A 24,635-nucleotide genomic window follows, 5' to 3' on the forward strand; every position below is an offset into this window, starting at 1 on the left:
AGAAAAAGTTCCTGACTTGACTCAATTCATCTGTTTCTACCCCTCTTCTAACGCTTAACTCCAGATTGGTAACGCTTGGGGTTGGATTTTCTGGTTGGAGGTAGCTCACCACCACCTTCTCTAGGACAGTTAGGGATAAATGCTATCAATGCCCACATCCCATGAGCAAACAAAAAAAGGTGGGTTTGATTGTGGATCATGTATCTGTCGCAAAACCAGAACTCTCAGCAGTTTTCCCTGGGTCAGGGCCTTTTATTATAGGAGTATTGTATAATTTGGCTGCCAGGATATGTGAAAGGAGGCAGGCGGGTGGAATGCCTCCAGAGGAGGCAGGAGAAAAATGCATCTTTAAAACTTCTATAAGTGTCTTATATCTAACACCATCAAATTGCTGCTTTCAAACCATTTTGTCAGCCAATCATTAACATGTACAGTTAGAACCATAGAAGCGTTACAGCACCGAAAGAGGCCATCAGGCCATCATGTCTTTGCCAACTGAGGTATAAATCTAGCCACCTATTCTTTTGTCACCCTCTCGCAGCCTTTTGGCTTAAGTATTTTGAGCTGTAGGTCCAGGTGCCTTTTAAAGGAGTTGGAGTTGTCTGCCTCAACCACAAATCTGGGCAGCAAATTTCAGACACCTACCACCCTTTGTGTGAAAAGGTTTTCCTACTATGCTCTCTAATCCTTCTAGCAATCGCCTTAAATCTGTGCCCTCTGGTAACTGACCTCTCTGCTAGGGGAAACAATCTTCTCTATCTAGGCCCCTAATAATTCTGTACATCTTAATCAAGTCACCTCTCAGCTACCTCTTCTACAAGAAACAACCCCAGCCGAACTAATCTTTCTTCATAGCTGCAATTATCCAGCCCTGGCAACATTCTTCTAAATCTCTTCACTGCTCTTTCCAGAACAATTATGTTCTTCCTGTTATATGGTGACCAGAGCTGTACTCAGAACTCTAGCTGTGGCCCAACCAGTGTTTATATAGTTCCAGCATTGCATTTCTGCTTTAGTATTCTATACTTTGTGCAATAAAGGAAAATATTCCATATGCTTTCTTTACCCCCATACTCACTGTCCTACAACTTTCAGGGACCTGTAGACATAAACTCAAAGGTCTCTAACTTTCTCAACCCCTCTCAATATCCCCTGTCTATTGAGTATTCCCTTGCTTTGTTCACCCGGCCCAAATGCATTACCTCGCACTTTACATATTGAATTCCATTTGCCACTTTCCGCCCACTCAACTGAACCATTGAAAACCTTCTGGAGTCCATTGCTATCCTCTTCACTATCAACTACACGACCGATTGTTGTAGTTCTGAAAACTTCCCATTCAGCTAACCTCAGCCTCATCTGCAATCCATCTTCAACTCTTGTGTACATCTCTATTTGTTGTACTTTAATAGAACACCTCATTAACAAGGTTAAGTGGGTGACTGACATCTAACTTTACCCCATTCTCCATCTTTATAAAAGTAGCACGTATCCTATTTTTGTCATGTTTGCTGTTAATCTGGAGGTTACAGTTTATTGTTGGGTGACATCTCCTTGAGGAAAACATGTCGGGCAGCACGGTAACACAAGTGGATAGCACTGTGGCTTCACAGTGCCAGGGTCCCAGGTTCGATTCCCCGCCAGGTCACTGTCTGTGCAGTCTGCACGTTCTCCCCGTGTCTGCGTGAGTTTCCTCCAGGTGCTCCGGTTTCCTCCCACAGTCCAAATATGTGCACGTTAGGTGCATTGAAATGAAATGAAATGAAAATCGCTTATTGTCACGAGTAGGCTTCAATGAAGTTACTGTGAAAAGCCCCTAGTCGCCACATTCCGGCGCCTGTCTTGGGAGGCTGGTACGGGAATTGAACCGTGCTGCTGGCCTGCTTGGTCTGCTTTAAAAGCCAGCGATTTAGCCCAGTGAGCTAATGCCATGCTAAATTGCCCTTGGTGTCCAAAAAAAGATTAGATGGGGTTATTGGGTTACGGGGTTAGGGTGGAAGTGAGGGCTTAATGTGGGTCGGTGCAGACTCGATGGGCGAATAGTCTCCTTCTGCACTGTATGTTCTGTGTGATCACGTTTCTATTTTGTTTTTACCTGTAGCTTGGAGTCATGACTTACTCGGATCCAGAGAGAGCAAGCCCAGACACTCAATCTGCTATTGAACAAGAAGTCAGGATATTATTGAGAGTAAGATTATTTATTTTAGACATGTTAATTAATGCAATACTGAAACATTTGAGCATATTTATGATATCTTGTGTCTAGATTTAGTCAAAACTCTAAACGTAATAGCTCCAGAGTCTGGAGCAAAATGACCTAGTTTGACAGTGCAGTACTGAGGGAATGCTTCATTGTAAATACGTTCTTTCTGCCTGCTCTCACATTGCAGATCCAGGGGTTGAGATGTTATCAATATTGAATATTAGTTAATATAGTCAGCATGAATAAAACTAAATGATCTGTTCACCAGTCAATCAACTTTTTAAACTTCATTTACGGGACGTGGTCATCACTGGCTGGGCCAGCATTTATTGCCCATCCCTAATTGCCCTTGAACTGAGCAGCCTGCTCAGAGGTTTGTGAGGTAATTTAAGATACTGTGGGTCTGGAGTTACATGTAGGCCAGACGAGGAAAGGCTGCGAGATTTCCTTCCTTGCCTAAAGGGCGGATTGTTTTTTTGCAACAATCAACAGGGGTTTGATGATCATCGTTACACTTTTAATTCCAGATACTTTTATATTAAATTCAAATTCCACCATCTGCTATGCTGGATTCAAAGTTGAGTCACCAAACCATTAGCCTGGATCTCTGGATTACTGCTCTAATGTCGATACCATGGTGGAACAGTGGTTAGCACTGCTGCCTCAGAACCAGGGACCCCCGGTTCAATTTTGGCGATTGTCTGTGTGGAGTTTGCACATTCTCCCTGTGACTAAGTGAGTTTCCTCACTGTCCAAAGATGTGCAGATTAGGTGGATTGGCCATACTAAATTGCCCCTTGTTGTTCAAAGATGTGCAGGTTAGGTGGGGTTACGGGAATAGGCTGAGGGAGTGGGCACAGATAGAGCGCTCTTTCGGAGAGATAATGTAGTCTCGATGGGCCTCCTGCACAGTGGGATTCTATGATAAGCCACTGTCTCCCCCTTGCAGTTGTGGGAGCATGCGTGTAAATTAGGTGTTGCTTTTCCTGCATGACAGCAGTGACCACAGATTAAAAGTATTTAATTGCCTGTAAATGGGCTGCACGGTAGCACAGTGGTTAGCACTGTTGCTTCACAGCTCCAGGGTCCCAGGTTCGATTCCTGGGTAACTGTGCGGAGTCTGCATGTTCTCCCGTGTCTGCGTGGGTTTCCTCCATGTGCTCCGGTTTCCTCTCACAAGTCCCAAAAGACGTGGGTAATTGTCACTTTCCCCCTCTTACTCTTTGTGGTTCTTCTCTCCGACCCCAATGGCTCTTCTCCCTTACCCCCAGTGGCTTTTCTCTCCCCCCCCCCCCCCCCTTTTTGCGACTCTGCTCTTTTGCCCCCTCTCCTTCCCCTTTTTGCAGCTCTTGTGCCCCGCCCAACACTTAGTTTGGTTTAATATTGTTCCATGTGTTGTTTAAACTGTTAATAAGACAATAAATTAGTGAGCCAGGGTTAAATGTATGCCATGTATCAGCCATATTCCATTGAGGTTGGGCTAACATTTTTTTTTAAACACAGGATTCGTATGAACGAGCAAAGCATATCTTGAAGACTCGTGCAAAGGAACACAAAACTCTTGCAGAAGCGTTATTGCAGTATGAGACCCTGGATGCCAAAGAGATACAAATGGTTCTTGAGGGAAAGAGACTTGAACTGAAATAACTTCCCATTGGAATAGAGACTTGGTCCATGTTATTTACTCAGATGTATATATGAGGAAGAGCAGTAGCCCACTGAATGTATACTATAGGCAGTTTTAACTCTTAAGGGCATTGTTATTATTTTCATAGCCACGGAAAATGGTAATTCACTCTGAAATTACCTAAACCCTGTGCTCTGGAGCTACTTTAAATCCCTGCTCAACCATGCCCATTGAATAAATGGATCAGTTTTTGAGAACACTTATGAACATTTTGCTCTGTGTAGTGTAAGATCTAAAGGTGGTGAGCATTGTTGCCTTCAACTGTTTTCTTTTTCCCCTCTTTGTATTTTAACTCTATTTATGTACACATTTGAGATTCTGGGGAATGCTTCCCAGTAAATTAAAATCTGATGAAACGTTGCATGGTTGCTTTCATCATTGAGTCATTCAGGTATTTGTTCATTTGTCTATTTATCCCTAGACTGCTACTAGGCATTCCAACCTTTCATTATCTTTTCTGTACTCCATGTTTCTGGAGCTTGTGAAGCTAGAGTCCTTCTGATGCTGAAGTGTACAAGCTGCAAAAATAGTTACTCATTAAGTCACCACAAGCTTTGCCTTAAGTAGCTATGAGGGCATAATTGCACACTATGCAAAATATTTCCCCTCACCCTTTTTGCTGTAATGTAGAATAAACAGTGTATTGTAGGAGTTGGAAAACAGCGAATGTATAGAAAGTTTATTAAAGTTGTACTTTTTATTTTGAATATTAGCAGTAAAGTACCTCAGATTGAGATTTCTATTGACACCTAAAATAAAGAGATCATATCTGAATTTCTTTTACTGTACATTGTATTTGATCTATTGAAGTCAAGAATGTAAAATAAATACATTTTACTTGCTACTGTGGTTTTCCTGGAAGAAGGCAGATGGTCTTGGCAGATGTATTGCCCAGGGTCACTCTGGTGTAATTAGTGTTTCAAGAGCTTTCACTTCGCTATCTATAATAAAAGCAAATTACGGTGGATGCTGGCATCTGAAACAAAAACAGAAAATTGCTGGACAGCCTCAGGTCTAACCGGCATCTGTGGAGAGAGAACAAGGGCTAGAGGGTCAGTGATAGGTGGAGGTTAGGGAGAGATTGACAGGTTTTGTGGACAAAAAGATCAGGGAAATGTGAATGGTGGCATAGTGACTAAGAAGGATGCTGATAGTGGCACATTGTTATAAAGTTATACAGTACAGAAGAGGCCCTTCTGCCCATCAAGTCTGCACTGATAGAACTAATCTCACTTTCTAACACTTGGCCCATAGCCTTGACTATTATGACATTTCAAGCACTCATCCATGTACTTTTAAAGGTTGTGAGGTTTCCCACCTCGACTACCCTCTCGTGGTGCATTCCAGATTCCCACCACCCTCTGAGTAAAAAAAATATTTTCTCCAATCCCTTCTAAACCTCCTGCCTATCATCTTAAAAATGATGCCCCCTTGTTATTGACCCTTCAACTAAGGGGATCAGCTGCTTCTTATCCACCCTGTCCAAGCCCCTCAATCTTATACACGTCAATCAGGTCCCCCCTCAGCCTTCTGTGCTCCAAAGAAACCCTGGGCTTATTCAACCTCTCTTCATAGCTAAAATGGTCCATCCCAGGCAACACCCTGGTGACCTCTGCACCCTTTCTAGTGCAATCACATCCTATAGTGTGAGGCAACCAGAACTGCACGCAGTACTCCAGCTGTAACCTAACCAAAGTCCTGCACAGCTCCACACAACCTCCCTACTCTTATAATCTATGCTATGGCTGATGAAGGCGACTCTACAGATTTGCATTGAGTGGGAGGCCATGCTTACAGACCATTGAGTCCAACATCGGAAATTAATTCTGCCCCTCAAATCTTTTTGTCAATGTCCACTTGAAGAGGTAAGGATTAATCCAGGATAGTCAGTATAGTTTTGTCATGTTAAACACATTGGAATTTTTTGAATAGGCGACTAGGAGTGTAGATGAGGGCAGCTCAGATGATGTCGTCCACATGAACTTCGGTAAGGCTTTTGACAAAGTCCCGTGTGGGAAATGGGTCAAGAAGAGATCCAGGACAATTTGGATCCAAAATTGGCTTGGTGGCAGGAGGCAAAGGGTGATGGTCCAAAGTTGTTTTTGTGACTGGAAGCCTGTGTGCAGTGCCAGGAATTGGTGCTGTGTCCCTTGCTGTTTGGAGTGTATGTTCATGATCTAGATGTGAATGTAGAGGCATAATCATTATGTTTGCAGATGACATGAAAATTGGTGGTGTAAATAGCAAGGAGATTACAGGACAGTCTGGCTGGCCAGATGGACAGAACAATGACAAATGGAATTTAACCCTGAAAAGGGTGTGAGGTAATGCATTTTGGAAGGACTAACCAGGCAAGGGAATACACAATGAACGGTAGGCATGTCCATAGGTCCCTGAGGGCAGGCAGATGAAGTGGTTAAGAAGGTATATGGGATACTTGCCTTTATTAGTTGAGGCATAGAATATAAGAACAGAACGGTTATGATTAGCTGTGGTCTAACAAACGTATTATACAGCTCCAAGTATTATGAGCAGTCCTGACCTCTAAATTATAGGAAGGAAGTGATTGCATTAATAATAATCTTTATTATTATCACAAGTAGGCTTACATTAACACTGCAATGAAGTTACTGTGAAAAGCCCCTAGTTGTCACATTCAGGTGCCTGTTTGGGTACACAGAGGGAGAATTCAAACTGTCCAATTCACCTAACAAGCACTTCGTTCGGGATGTGTGGGAGGAAACGGGAGCATCCTGAGGAAACCCACGCAGACATGGGGAGAACGTGCAGACTCTGCGCAGACGGTGACTCAACCGGAATACGAACCTGGGACCCTGGCGGTGTGAAGCAACAGTGCTAATCACTGCTAGAAAGGATGCAGAGGAGATTCACTGGGATGTTGCCTGGGCAGGAGCTTTTCAGCTACGAAGATAAGCTGGTTAGGCTGGGCTTCCTTTCCTTAGAGCAGAGAAGGCTGAGGGGGGACCAGATTGAGGTGTACAAATTATGTGGGACATATATAGGATAGATAGGAAGAAACATTTCCCTTTACAAGAGGGGCTATTAACCAGGGGCCATAGACTTGAGAGGTAGAAGTTTTAGAGGGTTTTGAGGAAAATCCTTTTTATCTATGGGGTGGTGGGAATCTGGAACTCATTGCCTGAAAGAGTGGTAGAGACAGAGACCATTACAGCATTTAAGAAGCATTTAGATGAACACTTGAAATGCAGTACGGTAGCACAGTGGTTAGCACAATGGATTCACAGTGCCAGGGTCCCAGGTTCGATTCCCGGCTTAGGTCACTGTCTGTGCGGAGTCCGCACGTTCTCCCTGTGTGCGTGTGGAGTTCTCCGGTTTCCTCCCACAGTATAAAGATGTGCAGGTTAGGTGGATTGGCTATGCAAAATTGCCCTTGGTGTCCAAAAAAGGTAAGGAAATGTGGGGATAGGGTGGAGGTGTGGGTTTAGGTAGGCTGCTCTTTCCAAGGGTTGGTGCAGGCTCGATGGGCCGAATGGCCTCCTGCACTGTAAATTCTGTTCTGTGTGAGTAGCATATAAGGCTATTGAAAGAGGGATTAGAATAGGTAGGTGCTTGATGGCTGACACAGGCACGATGGGCTGGAGGGCGTCTTTCTATGCTGTAACACCCTATGACTCTGACTCTATCCCTCCCTCTGCTGGGTGGCACAGTGGTTAGCATAGTGCTTCACAGCGCCAGAGAAACTGGTTCAATTTTGACGTTGGGTTACTGTATGGAGTTTACACATTCTTCCCACAGTCCAAAGATGTGCAGGTTAGGTGGATTAGCTATGCTAAAGCGCCCCTAGGTGGGGTTGCGGGGGATTGGGCCTGTTTAGGGTGCTCTTTCAATGCAGACTCAATGGGCCGAATGGTCTGCACTGTAGGAATTCTATGATTGTGCTTAAGTAATAACTTATTGTATACCTAATGATTTGTTCAAATACCTTTCCCAGTACAGATGTCAAATTAATAGTCCCATAATTACGTGGATCTATTTTGTCTCTAAACGATCGGGCCTACGTTAACCTTCCAGTTCATACAAATTGTCCCAGAGTGCACTGAGTAATTAAAAACAGAGACAAAAAGGGCTTTCCCAGCATGTGTCCCATTTACCTGAGACTCCTCAGATAAATATCGTTGTGTAGTTTGGTGGTGCACTGGTTAGCACTGCTGCCTCACGGTGCTGCGGATCCAGGTTTGATCCTGGCCCCGGGTCACTGTCCGTGTGGAGTTTGCACATTCTTCCAGTTTCTGTGTGGGTCTCACCCCCACAACCTGAAGATATGCAAGGTAGGTGCATTGGCAGTGCTAAATTGCCCCTTAATTGGAATTTATTTTTAAAAGATAGATACCGTGGCCCAGATGCTTGATCAATTTTTATGTTCTTAATTATACAAATACTGGTTTTATTAATGTCATTGAATTTGAACTGGCAAGCATTGTGCAAAGCAAAGTACTGAGTATCAAGGGCACAGATTTGACGTGATTGGTAAAATAATCAGATGACCTGACAAAAAATGTATTTATGGGGGTTGTGTGATGAGTGTGGCAGTGGTTTTGTTTTTGTGAGCTCTCGCTCTGCTCATCTTTTAATCCTTTCTTTTATTTGGGTCCACATTTCATATTTGTCTTTTCTTGGGATAAGTAGCTTGTGCTATATCCCTGGAGAATCCTGATTGGTGTTTTGCAAAGAAGAGCCAAGATAAATCGTAAAATTCTTCGTTTGACTGCGTGCTGTGTGCATCTGGACGACAGCCACCATTAAAAATGTTGTTTTGGATGAGGATCTCGGCTATGCGGTTCAGGTCTTTAGAGTTGTCTTTCAAGATTTGTGAGGTATCCTTAGGAGAATGGTGGAGGTGCATGAGAGAGTTCTTGCATTCGAAAGAACTTTTCCTGTTAAAGGTCTGCCTTCAAGTCATTGAGATCCAGCTGCATGTTGTGCCATCTATCCGGATGGGTTTGAGAGGTAGAGGTTGAGCAGGGTGTGACCATGAAACTGGCCCCTGGCGAGAAGTGGCTGGCAAGTTCCTGATTGAGTTTGAAAATTGGCTTTAATAGTATTGATCTGGAGGCTGGGTGCATCAAGTTTGATGGAACACAATGTATCTAGTCTATCTTCGAAGCCGAGGGTCGGTTAGGCCCTCCCGATCACTGGTTTTAAATTATCCTTTTATTGATGCTCAGTGTGAGGGGTTAGAGCTGGCTGAACAGGTTGAGTCAAACCCCCCTGCTGGGGCCTAGGTTATGGGTCATCTGGGCATCGGAGCAACAGCACGGTGGAGGTGATGTGCTTCATTCATTGCAATCCTTGAGAGATCTTGAGTGTTCGCTGATCCTGTCTTAGCCTCTGCCTTCTCAAACAACATAGGTGGTGTTACTATCCTACAGTTCTTCGATAATCCTGAAGTTACTCCCCTGTGATTGTGTAGTTGATTATTTATTGTTTTTTCTTCTGCAAGGGCGTGCGAGATACAAGGGCAAATGCCGTTTGTTATCCTGTTCTAGCAAAAATCATATTGCCAGATAGAGGAGCAGATAGGTAGAGAGATTTTGATAGGTGCAAAAGTAACAGGGTTGTTGTGGAAGGGGATTTTAACTTCCCTCGTGTTGACTGGGACTCAATTAGTGCTCAGGGCTTGGAAGGGGCAGAGTTTGCAAGGTGTATCCATGAAGGCTTCTTCATGCAATATGTCGATAGTCCAACGAGGGAAGGGGCAGTACTGGACCTGGTATTGGGGAATGGGCCTGGACAGGTGGTTGAGGTTTTCAGTAGGGGAACATTTCGGGAGTAGTGACCACAATTCCGTACGTTTTGGGGTACTTTTGGATAAGGATGAGGGTAATCCTCGCATTAAGGTGCTAAACTGGGGAAAGGCAAATTACGATAACATTACACAGGAATTGAAGAATTTGGATTGGGTGCGGCTGTAGGGAGGGTAAATCAACATCCGACATGTGGGACAGTTGATTAGGATTCAGGAAAACCACGTTCCTGAGAGAATGAAGGACAAGTATGGGAAGTTTAGGGAGCCTTGGATAATGAGGGATATTGTGAACCTCGTGAAAAAGAAAAAGGCTTTTGTTCAGTCTAGAAGGGTGGGAGCAGTTAAAACCCTTGAGTATAAAGAAAGTAGGAAGGTACTGAAGCGGGAGATTAGGAGGGGTCATGAAAAGTCCTTGGCAAGTAGGATTAAGGTGAATCCCAAAGCTTTTTATTAACATGTAAAAAGCAAGAGGGTAACCAGGGAAAGAATTGGACCATTTAAGGACAGTGGGGGGAATCTATGTGTTGAGCCAGAGGAAATGGGTGAGGTACTAAATGAATACTTTCCATCAGTGTTCACCAAAGAAAAGGACTTTTGTGGAAGATGATTCTTGGGTATGGTGTGTAGACAGTCTGGGTCATGTTGACATCAAAAAGGAGGAGGTATTGGGTCTTTTAAAAGATATTAAGGTGGATAAGTCTGGGCCAGATTGGATTTACCCAGAATACTGAGGGAAACAAGGGAAGAAATTGCTGGGACCTTGATTAACATCTGTGTATCCTCATTGGCTACTGGTGGGATCCAGAGGACTGGAGAATAGCTAATGTGGTACCGCTGCGTAAGAACGGTAGCAGGGATAATCCTGGAAGCTATAGGCCAGTGAGGCTCACATCGGTGGTCGGTAAATTATTGGCGAGAATTCTCAGGGACAGGATTTATATCCATTTGGAAACAAATGGACGCATTAGCGATAGACAGCAAGATTTTGTGAAGGGGAGGTTGTGCCTCACTAACTTGATTGAATTTTTTGAGGAGGTGACAAAGATGATTGATGAGGCAAGGCGGTGGATGTTTACATGGACTTCAGGAAAGACTTTGACAAGGTGCCTCATGGCAGACTGGTACAGAAGGTGAAGTCACATGGGATCAGAGGTGAGGCGGTAAGCTGGGTACAGACTGGCTCGGTCACAGAAGGCAAAGGGTAGCAGTAGAAGGGTGTTTTTCTGAATGGAAGGTTGTGACTAGTGGTGTTCCACAGGGATCTGTGCTGGGCCTCTGTTGTTTGTAGTATACATAACCAATTTGGAGGAAAATGTAGCTGGTCTGATGAGTAAATTTGTGGATGACACCAAGGTTGGTGGAGTGGCAGATATTGTTGAGGATTGACAGAGGATACAGCAGGACTTAGATAGGTTGGAGACTTGGGCAGAGAAATTGCAAATGGAGTTTGATCTGGACAAATGTGAGGTAATGCATTTCGGGAGGTCTAACATAGAGGGGAAATATACCGTAAATGGTAAAACTCTTAGGAATATAGAAAGTCAAAGAGATCTGGGCGTGCAGGTCCACAGATCTTTGAAGGTGGCAAAACAAGTGAACAAGATAGTCAATAAAGCATACGGAATGCTTGCCTTCATTGGATGGGCCGTGGAGTGTAAAAACTGGCAAGTCATGCTGCAGTTGTATAGAACCTTGGTAAGGCCACACTTGGACTATTGAGCAAAATTCAGGTCGCCACACTACCAGAAGGATGTGGAGGCTTTGGAGAAGGTGCAGAGGAGGTTTACCAGGATATTGCTTGGTCTGGATGGTGTTAGCTATGCGGCAAGGCTGAATAGACTCGGACTGTTTTCATTAGAACAATGGAGGTTGAGGGGTGACCTGAAAGAGGTCTACAAGATTATGAGGGGCATGGATAGAGTGGATGGGCAGGCACTCTCCCAGGGTGGAGGGGTCAGTCACCAGAGGGCAAAGATTTGAGGTCTGTGGGGCAAAGTTTAGAGGAGATGTGTGAGGCAGGTTTTTTTACACAGAGGGTGGTGAGTGCCTGGAATGTGTTGCCAGGAAAGGTTATGGAAGCAGATACATTAACGGCGTTTGAAAGACATCGTGACAAATATATGGATAGGGTGGGTATAGACGGATACGGCACAAGGAAGTGCTGAGTGTTTTGGCCAAGGTTAGTATCATGACCGGTACAGGCTTGGAGGGCTGAAGGGCCTGTTCCTGTGCAGTATTGTTCTTTGTTCTTGGAGTTGACTGTGTGAAGTGTGATCTGTGCGGTTTTATTCCTTTTATAGAAGCATAGAATCCTTATTGAGAGAAGGAAGCCATTTGGCCCATCGCCGACCCTCTGAAAGAGCACCCTACCTAGGCCCACTCCCCTGTCCTATCCATATAATCCCACCTAACATTTGGGCAATTTAGCATGGCCAATCCCCTTAACCTGCACATTTTTGGACTATGGGAGGAAACCGGAGCACCCAGAGGAAGCCCACAGACAGACGGGAGAATGTGCGAACTCCACACAGTCACCCGAGGTCAGAATTGAACCTCAGTCCTTCGTGCTGTGAGGCAGCAGTGCTAACCACCGTGCCACCGTTTTTTTTGACATGTGTAATAATCCTTACATGGGTTAGGGGAGGGGAGTGCTTTTTTCAAGCCTTGTTCATAATGAAGATGAGTGGAGTCAGGATGGGGATAAGGATGGATGGTTCGGGTGATGGTGGATGGTAGGGTTAAGCACAGAAGTTAGCATTGTTGCTTCGCAATGCCAGGGACCAGGGTCTGATTCCTGCCTTGGGCCACTGTCTGTGTGGAGTCTGCACATTCTTCCCGTGTCTGCGTGGGTTTCTCCGGGTGCTCCGGTTTCCTCCCACAAAGTTCCGAAAGACCCGCTTGTTAGGTGAATTGGACATTCTGAATTCTCCCTCGGTATACCAGACCAGGCGCTGGAATGTGACAACTAAGGTAACTTCATTGCAGTATAAACCTACTTGTGACAATAAAGATTATTATTAATATAATTCAGTCCTCACAGATTGAGCTAACTATACCTGGTTTTTATTTTGTTTATTTTTCTATTTGAATTTAAAGATTTGTGCCTTTTTCTTTCAATGGCCTTGGCAGATTATGTATCCTGGAGATGACTGGGTTCCTTCTGACGATCCCTTGAGGTTGTAGTTTTTCCACTGGGCCTCTGATCTCTATGCAGCTGTTAGAATGAGAGGATTTGAATAATGGTGCCGCTGAGGGGAGATGATTGTTTCGCGGAGGAGGGAATCGGTCTCTCTTTCCCACCCCCCCCCCCCCCCCCCCTTGGTGTCCAATTATGGGTGTCTTGACGATTCTTCTCTTTGGTGATGGAGTCCCTCAGGTGGGCTTGGTGTAATCATCCTTTTTCCTTCTTTGTATAAGTGGGGGTGGTGCAATGCCCTGGGTGTGGTTGGAGAGGCGTAGGTTCAGCTGGGTGTAGGTTTATTGGGTCTGCTGGAGGTCCTGGGGGTATTGATTCCTGTGTCGGGCGGTGCTGGGCTAGGCCAAGGCCAGTGCTGTGGCTGCTATCCTGTTGCCCCTGGAGGCTTGCGATGTCCCTTCTCGAAGGCACATATTAGGGACAACCTGAAAGGCTGGGATTTGCTTCTTTGATGCATGGGGTTTTGGGATGAATTCGGTCCTGTACTTTGGTTGATATCCTGTTGTCTTCCAGGGGGTTTTCTTATTTGAATGAGCAGCCTGTTCTCTTCTTCATTGGTGGATCCTCGGTGTGCACCAGGGAACTATGGAACCGGGTTTCATAGAATCATAAAGTTTACAGTGCAAAAGGAGGCCATTTAGCCCATTGAGTCTGCACTGACCCTTGAAAGAGCACGCCCATGCCTCCACACTATGTCCGTAACCCAGTCACCTCACCTCACCTTTGGACACTAAGGGGCTACCTAACCTGCACGTCTTTGGACTGTGGGAGGAAACTGGAGCACCTGAACCTACGCAGACACGGAGAGAAAGTGCAGACTCCACACAGACAGTCACCTGAGGCTGGAGTTGAACACTGGTACCTGGAGCTGTGAGGCAGCAGTGCTAGCCACCGTGCTGCCCAGGGTTGGGTCCTGTATTTATGTAGTTACATTGTTATCTTGTGTTGCCCTATTATGTATTTTCTTTTCTTTTCATGTACTTAATGATCTGTTGAAAATACTTTTCCCTGTACCTCGGTACATGTGACAATAAACAAAATCCAAATCCACGATGGTCCTCAATACTGAGGCCAGGCAAGGCTGCGCACTTAGTCCCCTACTATACTCCCTGTACACACACGACTGCGTGGCAAAAGTTGGCTCCAACTCCATCTACAAGTTTGCTAATGACAAAAGCATAGTGGGTCAGATCTCAAACAATGATGAGTCAGAGTACAGGAGGGAGATAGAGAACCTAGTGGAGTGATGTAACAATAACAATCTCTCCCACAATGTCAGCAAAACTAAAGAGCTGGTCATTGACTTCAGGAAGCATAGTACTGTATGTCATAATATTCACTCATGTATATCATGAGATGCAGACAGGCAGTGATTGATACACAGGATAACCAATGAATGCACACGACACAGAACAACCAATCACCAGACAGGACACCACCACTCTAAAGCCCACAGGGCATTAAGGCTCTCCCTCTCTCACACAGGACACGGCTACTGAGATAGTCACAGTGCACAGGCCAATGAACACCATCACCATGTGGTAGAGAGCTAGTCTGGTCAAGCCAGTAGGAGGTTATCAGTTAGGTTAATAGAGTGTCAACCCACAGCAGATTATGTACAGCAATCAGCAAAGTTCAATAAAACAGTGTTGGACCATCGCCTGTGTCGGAAGCCTGTTTCTCGTTTTACTGCATCCAGTTGCAGTCGATGTTAGACAAACTCCGATAACACATCACTGTACACGCCTCTGTCAGCATCAACGGGGCCGAGATGGAGATGATTGAGAGCTTCAAATTCCTAGGAGTGCGCATTACGACTGAGAAAGCACAACAGCGCCTATACTTTCTCAGGAAACTGAGGAAATATGGCATGTCCACACTGGCTCTTACCAATTTATACAGATGCACCATAGAAAGCATCCTATCTGGCTGCATCACAGCCTGATGTGGCAGCAGTGCCAACCACTGTGCCACCGTGTCACTCCATATGACAATCTTAAAGCGGTTGTGAGTGTAATTCTTAGCATGCTGTGAATCACATCGAATTGTTGGACGTGGAGTTTTGAATTTTGAAAGCACGGGCAGGTTGGGTATAGTCTGTATCTTGTCGGTTGCGAACTGTGGCTGGAACATGCTGTTTGATATGGTCTGCCAGTCTTCAGGACATACTGGCCCTGGGTCACTGCCTGTGTGGAGTTTGATGCTGGTTTAGCTCAGTGGGCTAGAGAGCTGGTTTGTAATGCAGAACAAGGCCAGCAACATGGGTTCAATTCCCGTTGCAGCTGAGAATTCTGAAATCTCCCTCTATGTACCCGAACAGGCGCCGGAATGTGGCGACTCGTGGCTTTTCACAGTAACTTCATTGCACTGTTAATGTAAGCCTACTTGTGACAACAAAGATTATTTACATTTACATACTTAGGGTGGCACAGTACTTAGCACTGCAGCCTCACAGCTCCAGGGACCCGGATTCAATACCAACCTTGAGTGACTGTCTGTGTGAAGTTTGCACATTCTCCTGTGTCTGCATGGATTTCCTCCGGGTGCTCCGCTTTCCACCCATAGTGAGGTGGATTGGCTATGCTAAATTGCTCCTCAATGTTCAAATGGTAGGTGGGGTGATGCACTGTCAATTATACAAAGGCGTGAGTAGGATGGAATCGAGGTTTTATTACACTGAGATGTGTGGCCTCCTATAGCAGCTGACGAAATGGCTGCTGTACGGGGAGCACACATATTTATACTCCGCCTACTGGGCGGAGCCAGCAGGCAGGGATCTACCCTCATACCTGTAGTACAGGGGCCTTACCGTAAAGCACCTATATCAACATCCTCTATATACAATTTATACGATGATGTGGAGATGCCGGCGTTGGACTGGGGTGAGCACAGTAAGAAGTCTTACAACACCAGGTTAAAGTCCAACAGGTTTGTTTCAAACACGAGCTTTCGGAGCACTGCTCTGAGGAAGGTGCAGTGCTCCGAAAGCTCACGTTTGAAACAAACCTGTTGGACTTTAACCTGGTGTTGTAAGACTTCTTACTGTACAATATATACATCAGTGGTGACCACCACAGTGGTGGAGAACTATATACAGGAAATTGTGTTTCAAAGGTACAGATAATATTACAAATTCAGGCGGTCTGGTGCCTTAATCTGTCATCGAGAATGCCGTAGTGCTGATGGCGACTCTGGCGGCGGTTTGGTTTTCCATGATTCCGGGAGCATGTCGAAATCCTCTTCATCCCTGGGTGTGGGCAAGGGGAGTACGGAGTGTCCCGGAGCGGGGGCTGCAGTGGGGTGCGCTGGGGGAAGGGAGGGTGGCGGCAGGTCGGAGGGGGGGTACGTGTGGAACCAACTGGTGCCAGGTCCCTGAGGGAGACTGTGTCTTGGTGGCCGTCGGGGTACGCTACGTAAGCGTACTGCGGGTTGGCGTGAAGTAGCTCTACCCACTCAACCAACGGGTACACCTTGTGGAGTCGAACGTGTCTACGGAGGAGAACAGGTCCTAGCTGTCAGCCACGTTGGAAGCAATACCCCGGAGGTGGACTTCCTGGGGAAGGCAAAGAGACGTTCATGGGGTTTCATTAGTTGCGGTGCACAGGAGCGACTGAATGGAGTGAAGTGTGTCAGGGAGGACCTCCTGCCAGCGGGAGGCCGGGAGATTTCTGGACCGTAGGGCCAGCTGGACGGCCCTCCAGGACATCCCATTCTCCCTCTCTACCTACCCGTTTCCCCTGGGGTTATAGCTGGTCGTCCTGCTCGAGGCAATGCCCATGTTGAGCAGGTTCTGGCGCAGCTCATCGCTCATGAATGAGGATCCCCGGTCGCTGTGGACGTAGGCGGGGAAACCGAACAGAGCGAAGATGGTGTTGAGGGCTTTGATGACGGTGGCAGACGTCATGTCAGGGCATGGGACGGTGATGGAACCATCAATTCACCAGACACGAGTTTCCGATATGAATATAGGCTTTAATCTACTTACTACAGAGCCAGCCTGTTACCCGTTGATGAACTCTCAGTGAACTGTAGGCTGACTCTGGACAAGGGTATTTATACAGCAGCACTAGGGGGAGGAGTCATGGGCGGAGCCAAGGGTGGAGCCCTGTACAAGCCCCTGAGCATTCCCAGAGCTACTCCCCCTAGTGGTCGGATAACGCTACTGCGCTTACAAAGATATAGTGTGAATTACCATGTTACATTCACCACATTCACCCCCTGCAAAAAAATCAAGTCCGGCGGGGGTGGTGGTCTACAAAGTCAGTCTGTCTGGTGGTCAAATTGTCCGCTGTGATCTGCGGAGAACCGGGGTTGCAGACTCTTGCGGTGGCTGGATGGGTGTTGTGAGCTGGGGTACAATGGCGGGCTCCAGGGAGGGATGTGTCCGAGCTTCATACTCTTCTGGTTCGACCAGGGACTGGGGGCGCTGGGGGCTGGCCGGCGCGGGTGCGCGGAACTGGTGGAGCGAGCTCGGGAGCGCAAGGAGGCGGCAGCATGGGGTGTAGGGTGAGAGGTCCTTCTGTGGGGGTAGAGGGGGCGCTGGATCCGGCGGGTGCCAGATCCCGGAGGGATACAGTGTCCTGATGGCCGTCAGGGAACTCGACGAATGCGTGCTGGCGGTTGGAGAGGAGCAGGCGCATCTTTTCAACAAGGGGATCGGTTTTGTGTGCCCTGACGTGTTTCCTCAGGAGTACGGGGCCCGGTGTCCTCAGCCATGCCGGAAATGAGACCCCCGTGGTAGTGCCCCTGGAAAAAATGAAGAGACTCTCGTGAGGGGTCTGATTGGTCGCTGTGCACAAAAGGGACCTAATAGCGTGAAGCATGTCTGGGAGGACTTCCTGCCACTGGGAGACTTGGAGCTTTCTAGACCGGAGGGTCAGTAGGACGGTCTTCCAGACTGTCGCGTTCTCCCTCTCCACCTGCCCGTTCCCCCTGGGGTTGTAGCTGGTAGTCCTGCTCGAGGCAATGCCCTTGTCAAGCAGGTACTGACGCAGCTCGTCGCTCATGAAGGACGAACCCCGGTCGCTGTGTACGTAGCTGGGGAAACCAAACAGGGTGAAGATGCTGTGCAGGGCACTAATGACTGTGTGGGAGGTCATGTCGGGGCACGGGATAGCGAATGGGAAATGGGAGAACTCGTCTACGACGTTTAGAAAGTAAACGTTCTTGTTAGTTGAGGGGAGTGGCCCTATGAAATCAATCGCGAGGCGTTCAAAGGGCCTAGAAGCCTTGACCAGGTGGGCCCTGTCTGGTCTACAGAAGTGCGGTTTGCACTCCGCACAGATCGGGCAGTCCCTGGTGACCGCTTTTACCTCCTCGTTGGAGAAAGACAGGTTTCGGGCCCTGATGTAGTGGGCGATCCGGGTGACCCCCGGGTGGCAGAGGTCATTGTGGATGACTTTCAATCGGTCAATCTGCGCGCTGGCGCATGTCCCGCGGGATAGGGCATCCGGAGGCTCGTTGAGCTTCCCGGGTCGATACTTAATGTCGTAATTGTAGGTGGAGAGTTCAATCCTCCACCTCAGAATTTTGTAGTTTTTAATTTTGCCCCTTTGCGAGTTGTCGGACATGAAGGCAACCGATCTTTGGTCGGTGATGAGGGTGAACCTCCTACCTGCGAGGTAGTGCCTCCAGTAACGAATAGCCTCCACAATGGCTTGTGCTTCTTTCTCGACTGAGGAGTGTCGGAGTTCTGAAGCAGAGAGGGTACGGGAGAAAAATGCGACTGGTCTCCCTGCCTGATTTAAAGTGGCTGCAAGAGCTACCCCTGAGGCGTCGCTCTCTACCTGAAATGGAGTGGATTCATCCACCGCCCGCATGACCGCTTTGGCGATGTCCTCCTTGATGCCGTCGAAGGCCTGGCGTGCCTCGGCTGACAGGGGAAATCGTGTGGCCCTAAAGAGTGGGCGGGCTTTGTCCGCATATTGAGGGACCCACTGGGCGTAGTAGGAAAAGAACCCCAAGCACCGTTTGAGGGCCATGGGGCAATGGGGGAGGGGGTGTTCTAAGAGGGGGCGCAAACGGTCCGGGTCTGAGCCCAGCACTCCGTTTTCCACGACATAGCCGAGGATGGCTAGTCTGGTTGTGCGGAAAACGCATTTCTCCTTGTTATACGTGAGATTCAGTTTCTGTGCCGTCTGGAGAAAACGGTTGGCGTCGTGGTTCTGCTGGTCATAGCCGCAGATGGTGACATTGTCCAAGTACGGAAACGTGGCCCGCAGCCCGTACTGGTCCACCATTCGGTCCATTGCTCGTTGGAACACCGAGACCCCATTAGTGACGCCGAAGGGGACCCGGAGGAAATGGAAGAGGCGGCCATCGGCCTCGAATGCCGTGTAGTGGCGGTCCTCTGGGTGCATTGGGAGCTGGTGGTATGCAGACTTCAGATCCACCGTGGAAAAGAGCCGGTACTGGGCGATCTGGTTTACCATGTCTGCAATCCTGGAGAGGGGATACGCGTCGAGGAGCATAAATCTATTTATGGTCTGACTATAGTTGACAACCATGCGGAATTTTTCCCCGGTCTTAACGACCACCACCTGAGCTCACCAGGGACTATTGCTGGCCTCTATAATCCCCTCACTGAGAAGCCTTCGGACCTCTGCTCTGATAAATACCCTATCCTGCAGGCTGTATCGCCTGCTACGAGTGGCTACGGGTTTACAGTCCTTTGTGAGATTGGCGAAGAGAGGAGGGGGGGAGATTTGCAGTGTAGCGAGGCTGCAGATAGTGAGTGGGGGCAGGGGCCCGCCGAAGCTGAGGGTGAGGCTCTTAAGGTTACATTGAAGGTCTAGGCCTAATAAGAGTGGCGCGCAGAGGTCGGGCAAAATGTAGAGTTTGAATTTTGAGTAGCTAGTGGCTCGGATTGTGAGTGTCGCGGTGGTGCGCCCCTGTATCTGGACCGAATGGGAGCCTGAAGCGAGCGAGATAGTTTGCTGCACGGGGAAAACGGGGAGCGAACAGCGTCTTACCAGGTCTGGATGTATGAAGCTCTCAGCGCTCCCGGAGTCGAAGAGGCATGGCGTTTTGTACCCGTTGATTTGGACCTCTGCCATCGAATTTCGCAAATGCTTCGGGCGTGATTGGTCCAGAGTGACTGCGCTGAGTTGCGGGTAATCGGCGGCTCGATCAGCTGTGCTGGAGTGGCCCCGTGATGACTGTCCTCTGAGTTCATAGTCGTATTCTTCCGATGAGTTGTCTGAGCGTGGAGATGCAGGTCGGGCCCGTGGATTGCACGTGGCGGGCGGCGAGGCAGATGGCGTCCAAGATGGCGGCCCCCATGAGTCGCACGTGGTCGGCCACGTGGTGGAGGTTTGCCAAGATGGTGGCCGCCATGCATCGCACGTGGCAGGAGGGGGCGGAGTCGGGGCATAGGCTGCAGCGTTTCGGGCCACGGGGGCCTGCGGGTGAGGGGAGCGATTACTTTGTGCCGCTGGGGAGTTGGAAGCTGGGGCCCTTTTAGTGAGGCACACTCTTGCGTAATGGCCTTTCCACCCGCATCTGCTGCAGGTCGCTTTGCGGGCTGGGCAGTGCTGCCGCGGGTGCTGATTCTGGCCGCAGAAATGGCAGGCTGGAGCAGCAGAGTGGCTTGCTGGAGCAGCATAGTGGCTGGGCAGCCGCGTGGCACAGGCCTGGGGGAGTCGGTGGTCGGGGGCCCGTGATTGGGTCACGGGGTCCGCGGGGAACAAGTTGAGGCTGCGGAAGGAGACCTCCATCATGGTAGCAGCTTCCACAGTCGTTTCTAAGTCTTGGGCCCACTTTTCCAGCAGTCGTTGGCGCACATAATTAGACCTGAGGCCCACTACAAAAACATCGCGTACAGCAAGTTCTCTGTGTTCAGATGCCGCTCGATAATTACAGTCATTTGACAAATTATTGAGTTCCCTTAGAAATTCGGCGAGTGATTCTGTAGGCCGCTGGCGGCGAGTCGTGAACACATGGCGTGCGTAAACTTCGTTAATGGGCCTTACATATATCTTATCGAGTACCGCTAGCACTGCTGTATATGAACTGGCCGAGTTTAGTTGTGTAGAGATTCTGTGGCTCACCCTCACGTGCAGTAGACTTAACTTCTGTTCCTCTGTCGTTTCGGCTGTGCTCGCTTCTGCCAGGTAGCCCTTGAAGCACCGCAGCCAGTGGGAGAAGATTTCTTTAGCCTCTGCATCCTGCGGGTCAAGTTCCAGGCATCCACGCTTGAGGGCTGATTCCATGATCGATCTTGACTATTCTTAAGTAGATTAAATTGATGGAACCATCAATTCACCAGACACGTGTTTCCGATATGAATATAGGCTTTAATCTACTTACTACAGAGCCAGCCTGTTACCCGTTGATGAACTCTCAGTGAACTGCAGGCTGACTCTGGACAAGGGTATTTATACAGCAGTACTAGGGGGAGGAGGCATGGGCGGAGCCAAGGGTGGAGCCCTGTACAAGCTCCTGAGCATTCCCAGAGCTACTCCCCCTAGTGGTCGGTTAACGCTACTGCGCTTACAAAGATATAGTGTGAATTACCATGTTACATTCACCACAGACGGCAAAGGGGAATCGGGAATATTCATCGACCACACTGAAAAAGTACGTGTTGCGGTCGGTGGAGGGGAGGGGCCCTTTGAAGTCCACGCTGAGACATTCAAAGGGGCAGGAGGCCTTCACCAGGCGCGCACGATCTGGCCGGTAGAAGTGCGGTTTACACTCCGGGCAGACCTGGCAGTCTCTGGTGATAGCCCTGACTTCCTCGATGGAGTAGGGCAGATTGCGTACCTTGATGAAATGGTGAAAACGGGTGACTCCTGGGTGACAGAGGTTGTCGTGCAGGGTCCGGAGTCAGTCCACTAGTGCGCTGGCACATGCACCTTGGGATAGGGCATCGGGGGCTTGTTGAGCTTACCGGGGCGATACAAAATCTCGTAATTGTAGGTGGAGAGCTCGATCCTCCACCTCAAGATTTTATCGTTTTTGATCTTGCCCCACTGCGTGTTATTAAACATGAAGGCAACCGACCATTGGTCAGTGAGGAGAGTGAACCTCCTGCCGGCCAGGTAATGCCTCCAATGCCGCACAGCTTCAACGATGGCTTGGGCTTCTTTTTCGATGGAGGAGTGCCGAATTTTGGAGGCATGGAGGGTGCAGGAAAAGAATGCCACGGGCCTGCCTGCCTGGTTGAGGATGGCGGCCAGAGCGACGTCTGATGCATCACTCTCCACTTGGAATTGTAACGTCTCGTCGACCGCGTGCATCGCGGCCTTGGCGATTTCGGCCTTGATACGGTTGAAGGCCTGGTGAGCCTCGGCCTTCAGTGGGAAAACGGAGGATTGGATGAGTGGGTGGGCCTTGTCCGCATAGTTTGGGACCCACTGGGCGTAATACGAAAAGAACCCCAGGCATCGTTTGAGGGCCTTGGGGCAGTGGGGGAGGGGGAGTTCCATGGGGGGGCACATGCGATTGGGGTAGGGCCCCAGAACTCTGTTCTGGACCACATATGCGAGGATGGCTAAGCGGTTCATGCTGAACACACACTTCTCTTTCATATACGTGAGGTTGAGGAGAGTGGCAGTGTGGAGAAATTTGGAAAGGTTGGCGTCATGGTCCTGCTGATCGTGGCCGCAGATGGTGACATTGTCCAGGTACAGGAAGGTGGCCCGCAGTCCGTACTGGTCACCCATTCGGTCTCTCTCCCATTGGAAGACTGAGACCCCGTTGGTGACACTGAAGGGAACCCTACGAAGGTGGCAAAGGCTGCCGTTTGCTTCGAACGCAGTGTATGGGTGGTGCGCCTTGCGGACGGGGAGCTGGCGGTAGGCAGATTTCAGGTGGCGGCGCTCTGGGGCTGCACGTGTCGTGAGGGAGGCAAGTTGGCGGTGGCACCCGCTGGTCCTGGTAGGAACAAGACGGCGGCGCCCACAGGCCACACGTGTTGTGAGTCGAGAAAGATGGCGGTGTCCACTGGCCGCACGTGGTCCGAGGAGGGGAAGATGGCGGCACCCACTGGCCGCAAGTGGGGGGTGCCGGGACAATAGCGGCGATTGTGCGGGCCCAGCACACTGCAGCGAAATATCCCTTCTTGCCACAGGCCTAGCAGAGGGCGGTCCGCGCCGGGCAGCGCTGTCGGGGGTGTTTTGGCTGCCCACAGAAGTAGCATTTGGTCCCCCCAGGGTTGGTTGAATGACGCGTGGCACAGGCGTGGGGTTGGCTGAGGGCGGTCGCTGATGGGGTCCACGATGGGGTGGCCACCTGCGGAGTCCACGATGCACAGGAGGGGTGGGCCGCGCGGTCAGGGGCATAGGCCTGAATGTTGCGTGATGCGACCGTAAGTGAGAGAGCTAGTCTTTTGGTCACCGCGAAGTCGAGCATGGCCCCTCCTAAGAGGCGCTGGCAGATGTAGTCAGACCCTATGCCCGTAACAAATACATCTCGCATCAGTAAATTCGAGTGTTCCGTGGCCGAAATGGCCTGACAGTCACAGTCTCTAACGAGGGCGAGAAGGGCGCGCCAGAAATCTTTCAGTGACTCACCGTGAAGTTGGCGCTGCATGGAGAGGAGGTGTCTGGCGTAGATTTTGTTAGTCCGCTGAGCGTTGTTTTCCTTCAGTAGCGCCATGGCCTCTGCGTAGGTTGGCGCATCCTGGACGAGGGGAAAGACATTGGAGCTCAGCCGCGTGTAAAGGATCTGGTGCTTCTGTGCTTCTGGAATTGTGTCTGGCGCAGACCCGATGTGCGCTTCGAAACAGGCTAGCCAATGTTCAAAGTCCTTTTTGGCGTCTGCTTAAGGATGCAGCTGCAGGTGATCCGGCTTGATGCGGAAGTCCATCTCTGAAAACTCAGTGTAATAAATTGATGCACTATCAATTACGCAAAGATGAGAGTAGGATGTAATTGAGGCTTTATTACACTGAGATGTATGGCCTCCTACAGCAGCTGACGAAATGGCTGCTGTACGGGAAGCACACATATTTATACTCCGCCTACTGGGCGGAGCCAGCAGGCAGGGATCTACCTCCGTACCTGTAGTACAGGGGCCTTACCGTAAAGCACCTAGATCAACTTCCTCTATATACAATATATACATCAGTGGTGACCACCACATGGCATTACTGGGAGAGGGAGGGTGAGTGGGCCTAGGTAGCGTGCCGTTTTGGAGGGAGGGTGCAGACTCTGTGGTAACTTGGCAGAGCCTTGTTTTGAGCCCGATTAAATTGAATATTTTAAATTAAAGAATTGAGCACTTTAAATCAAACTGCTGTCAAGCCTCAGGCAAGCGGTTGGGAATTCAGTTTTGGCCAAAGTCAAATACACAACCAACAGACAAACTGTCAAAACCTGCATGGACCTGCCTCATCAATCACTAATCAGGAGATCATCGCACCCGATTAATGTGCACCGCTCTATTGTCAGTAACCTAGATCGAGCTAGACTCTCAGGCACCCAGAGTTCCTGCTGTTACCTTATATGGCAACAGGTTATGTGCAAGCAACATCACCAGAGGTGGACACCTGGGAGTGAGCCCCCGCACATCGTCAGAACCAAAGGGTAAGTGACCCCTTTATAGGTTAAACAAACAAATAGGGGAGACCAACATGCAAAAGTAGACAGTCGCATTGATTTTTATTTCCAGCCTTTTCTGATTTTGCTCCGTTGTTATCCTGTCTGGGCACAAGATGGCAGAACAATATTCCTAACAGTATTTCCTGATTCAATTTGTTCTGTCCAAATTCTGAATTTATTAATATTCGCCGAAGAATAACTTAGGCTTTGGATTGTTT

General features: G+C 48.8%; 1 protein-coding gene across 2 annotated transcripts in view; it reads left to right on the top strand.

Annotated features, from left to right (window-relative positions):
* Positions 1-4,732, top strand: part of LOC119966463 (ATP-dependent zinc metalloprotease YME1L1-like) — a 79,627-nt gene extending 74,895 nt beyond the window's left edge. The window contains exons 19-20 of one of the 2 annotated variants that reach the window (XM_038798193.1): positions 2,102-2,188; positions 3,707-4,732. In XM_038798193.1, the coding sequence (XP_038654121.1) occupies positions 2,102-2,188; positions 3,707-3,850 (231 nt within the window). In that variant the 3' untranslated portion in view covers positions 3,851-4,732. The remainder of the gene's footprint in view (positions 1-2,101; positions 2,189-3,706) is intronic. The other variant, XM_038798194.1, reaches the window with a different exon arrangement.
* The last annotated feature ends 19,903 nt before the right edge of the window (positions 4,733-24,635 follow it).

Source organism: Scyliorhinus canicula, chromosome 5 (genome assembly GCF_902713615.1).
Source record: "Scyliorhinus canicula chromosome 5, sScyCan1.1, whole genome shotgun sequence".
Lineage (NCBI taxonomy): Eukaryota > Metazoa > Chordata > Chondrichthyes > Carcharhiniformes > Scyliorhinidae > Scyliorhinus > Scyliorhinus canicula.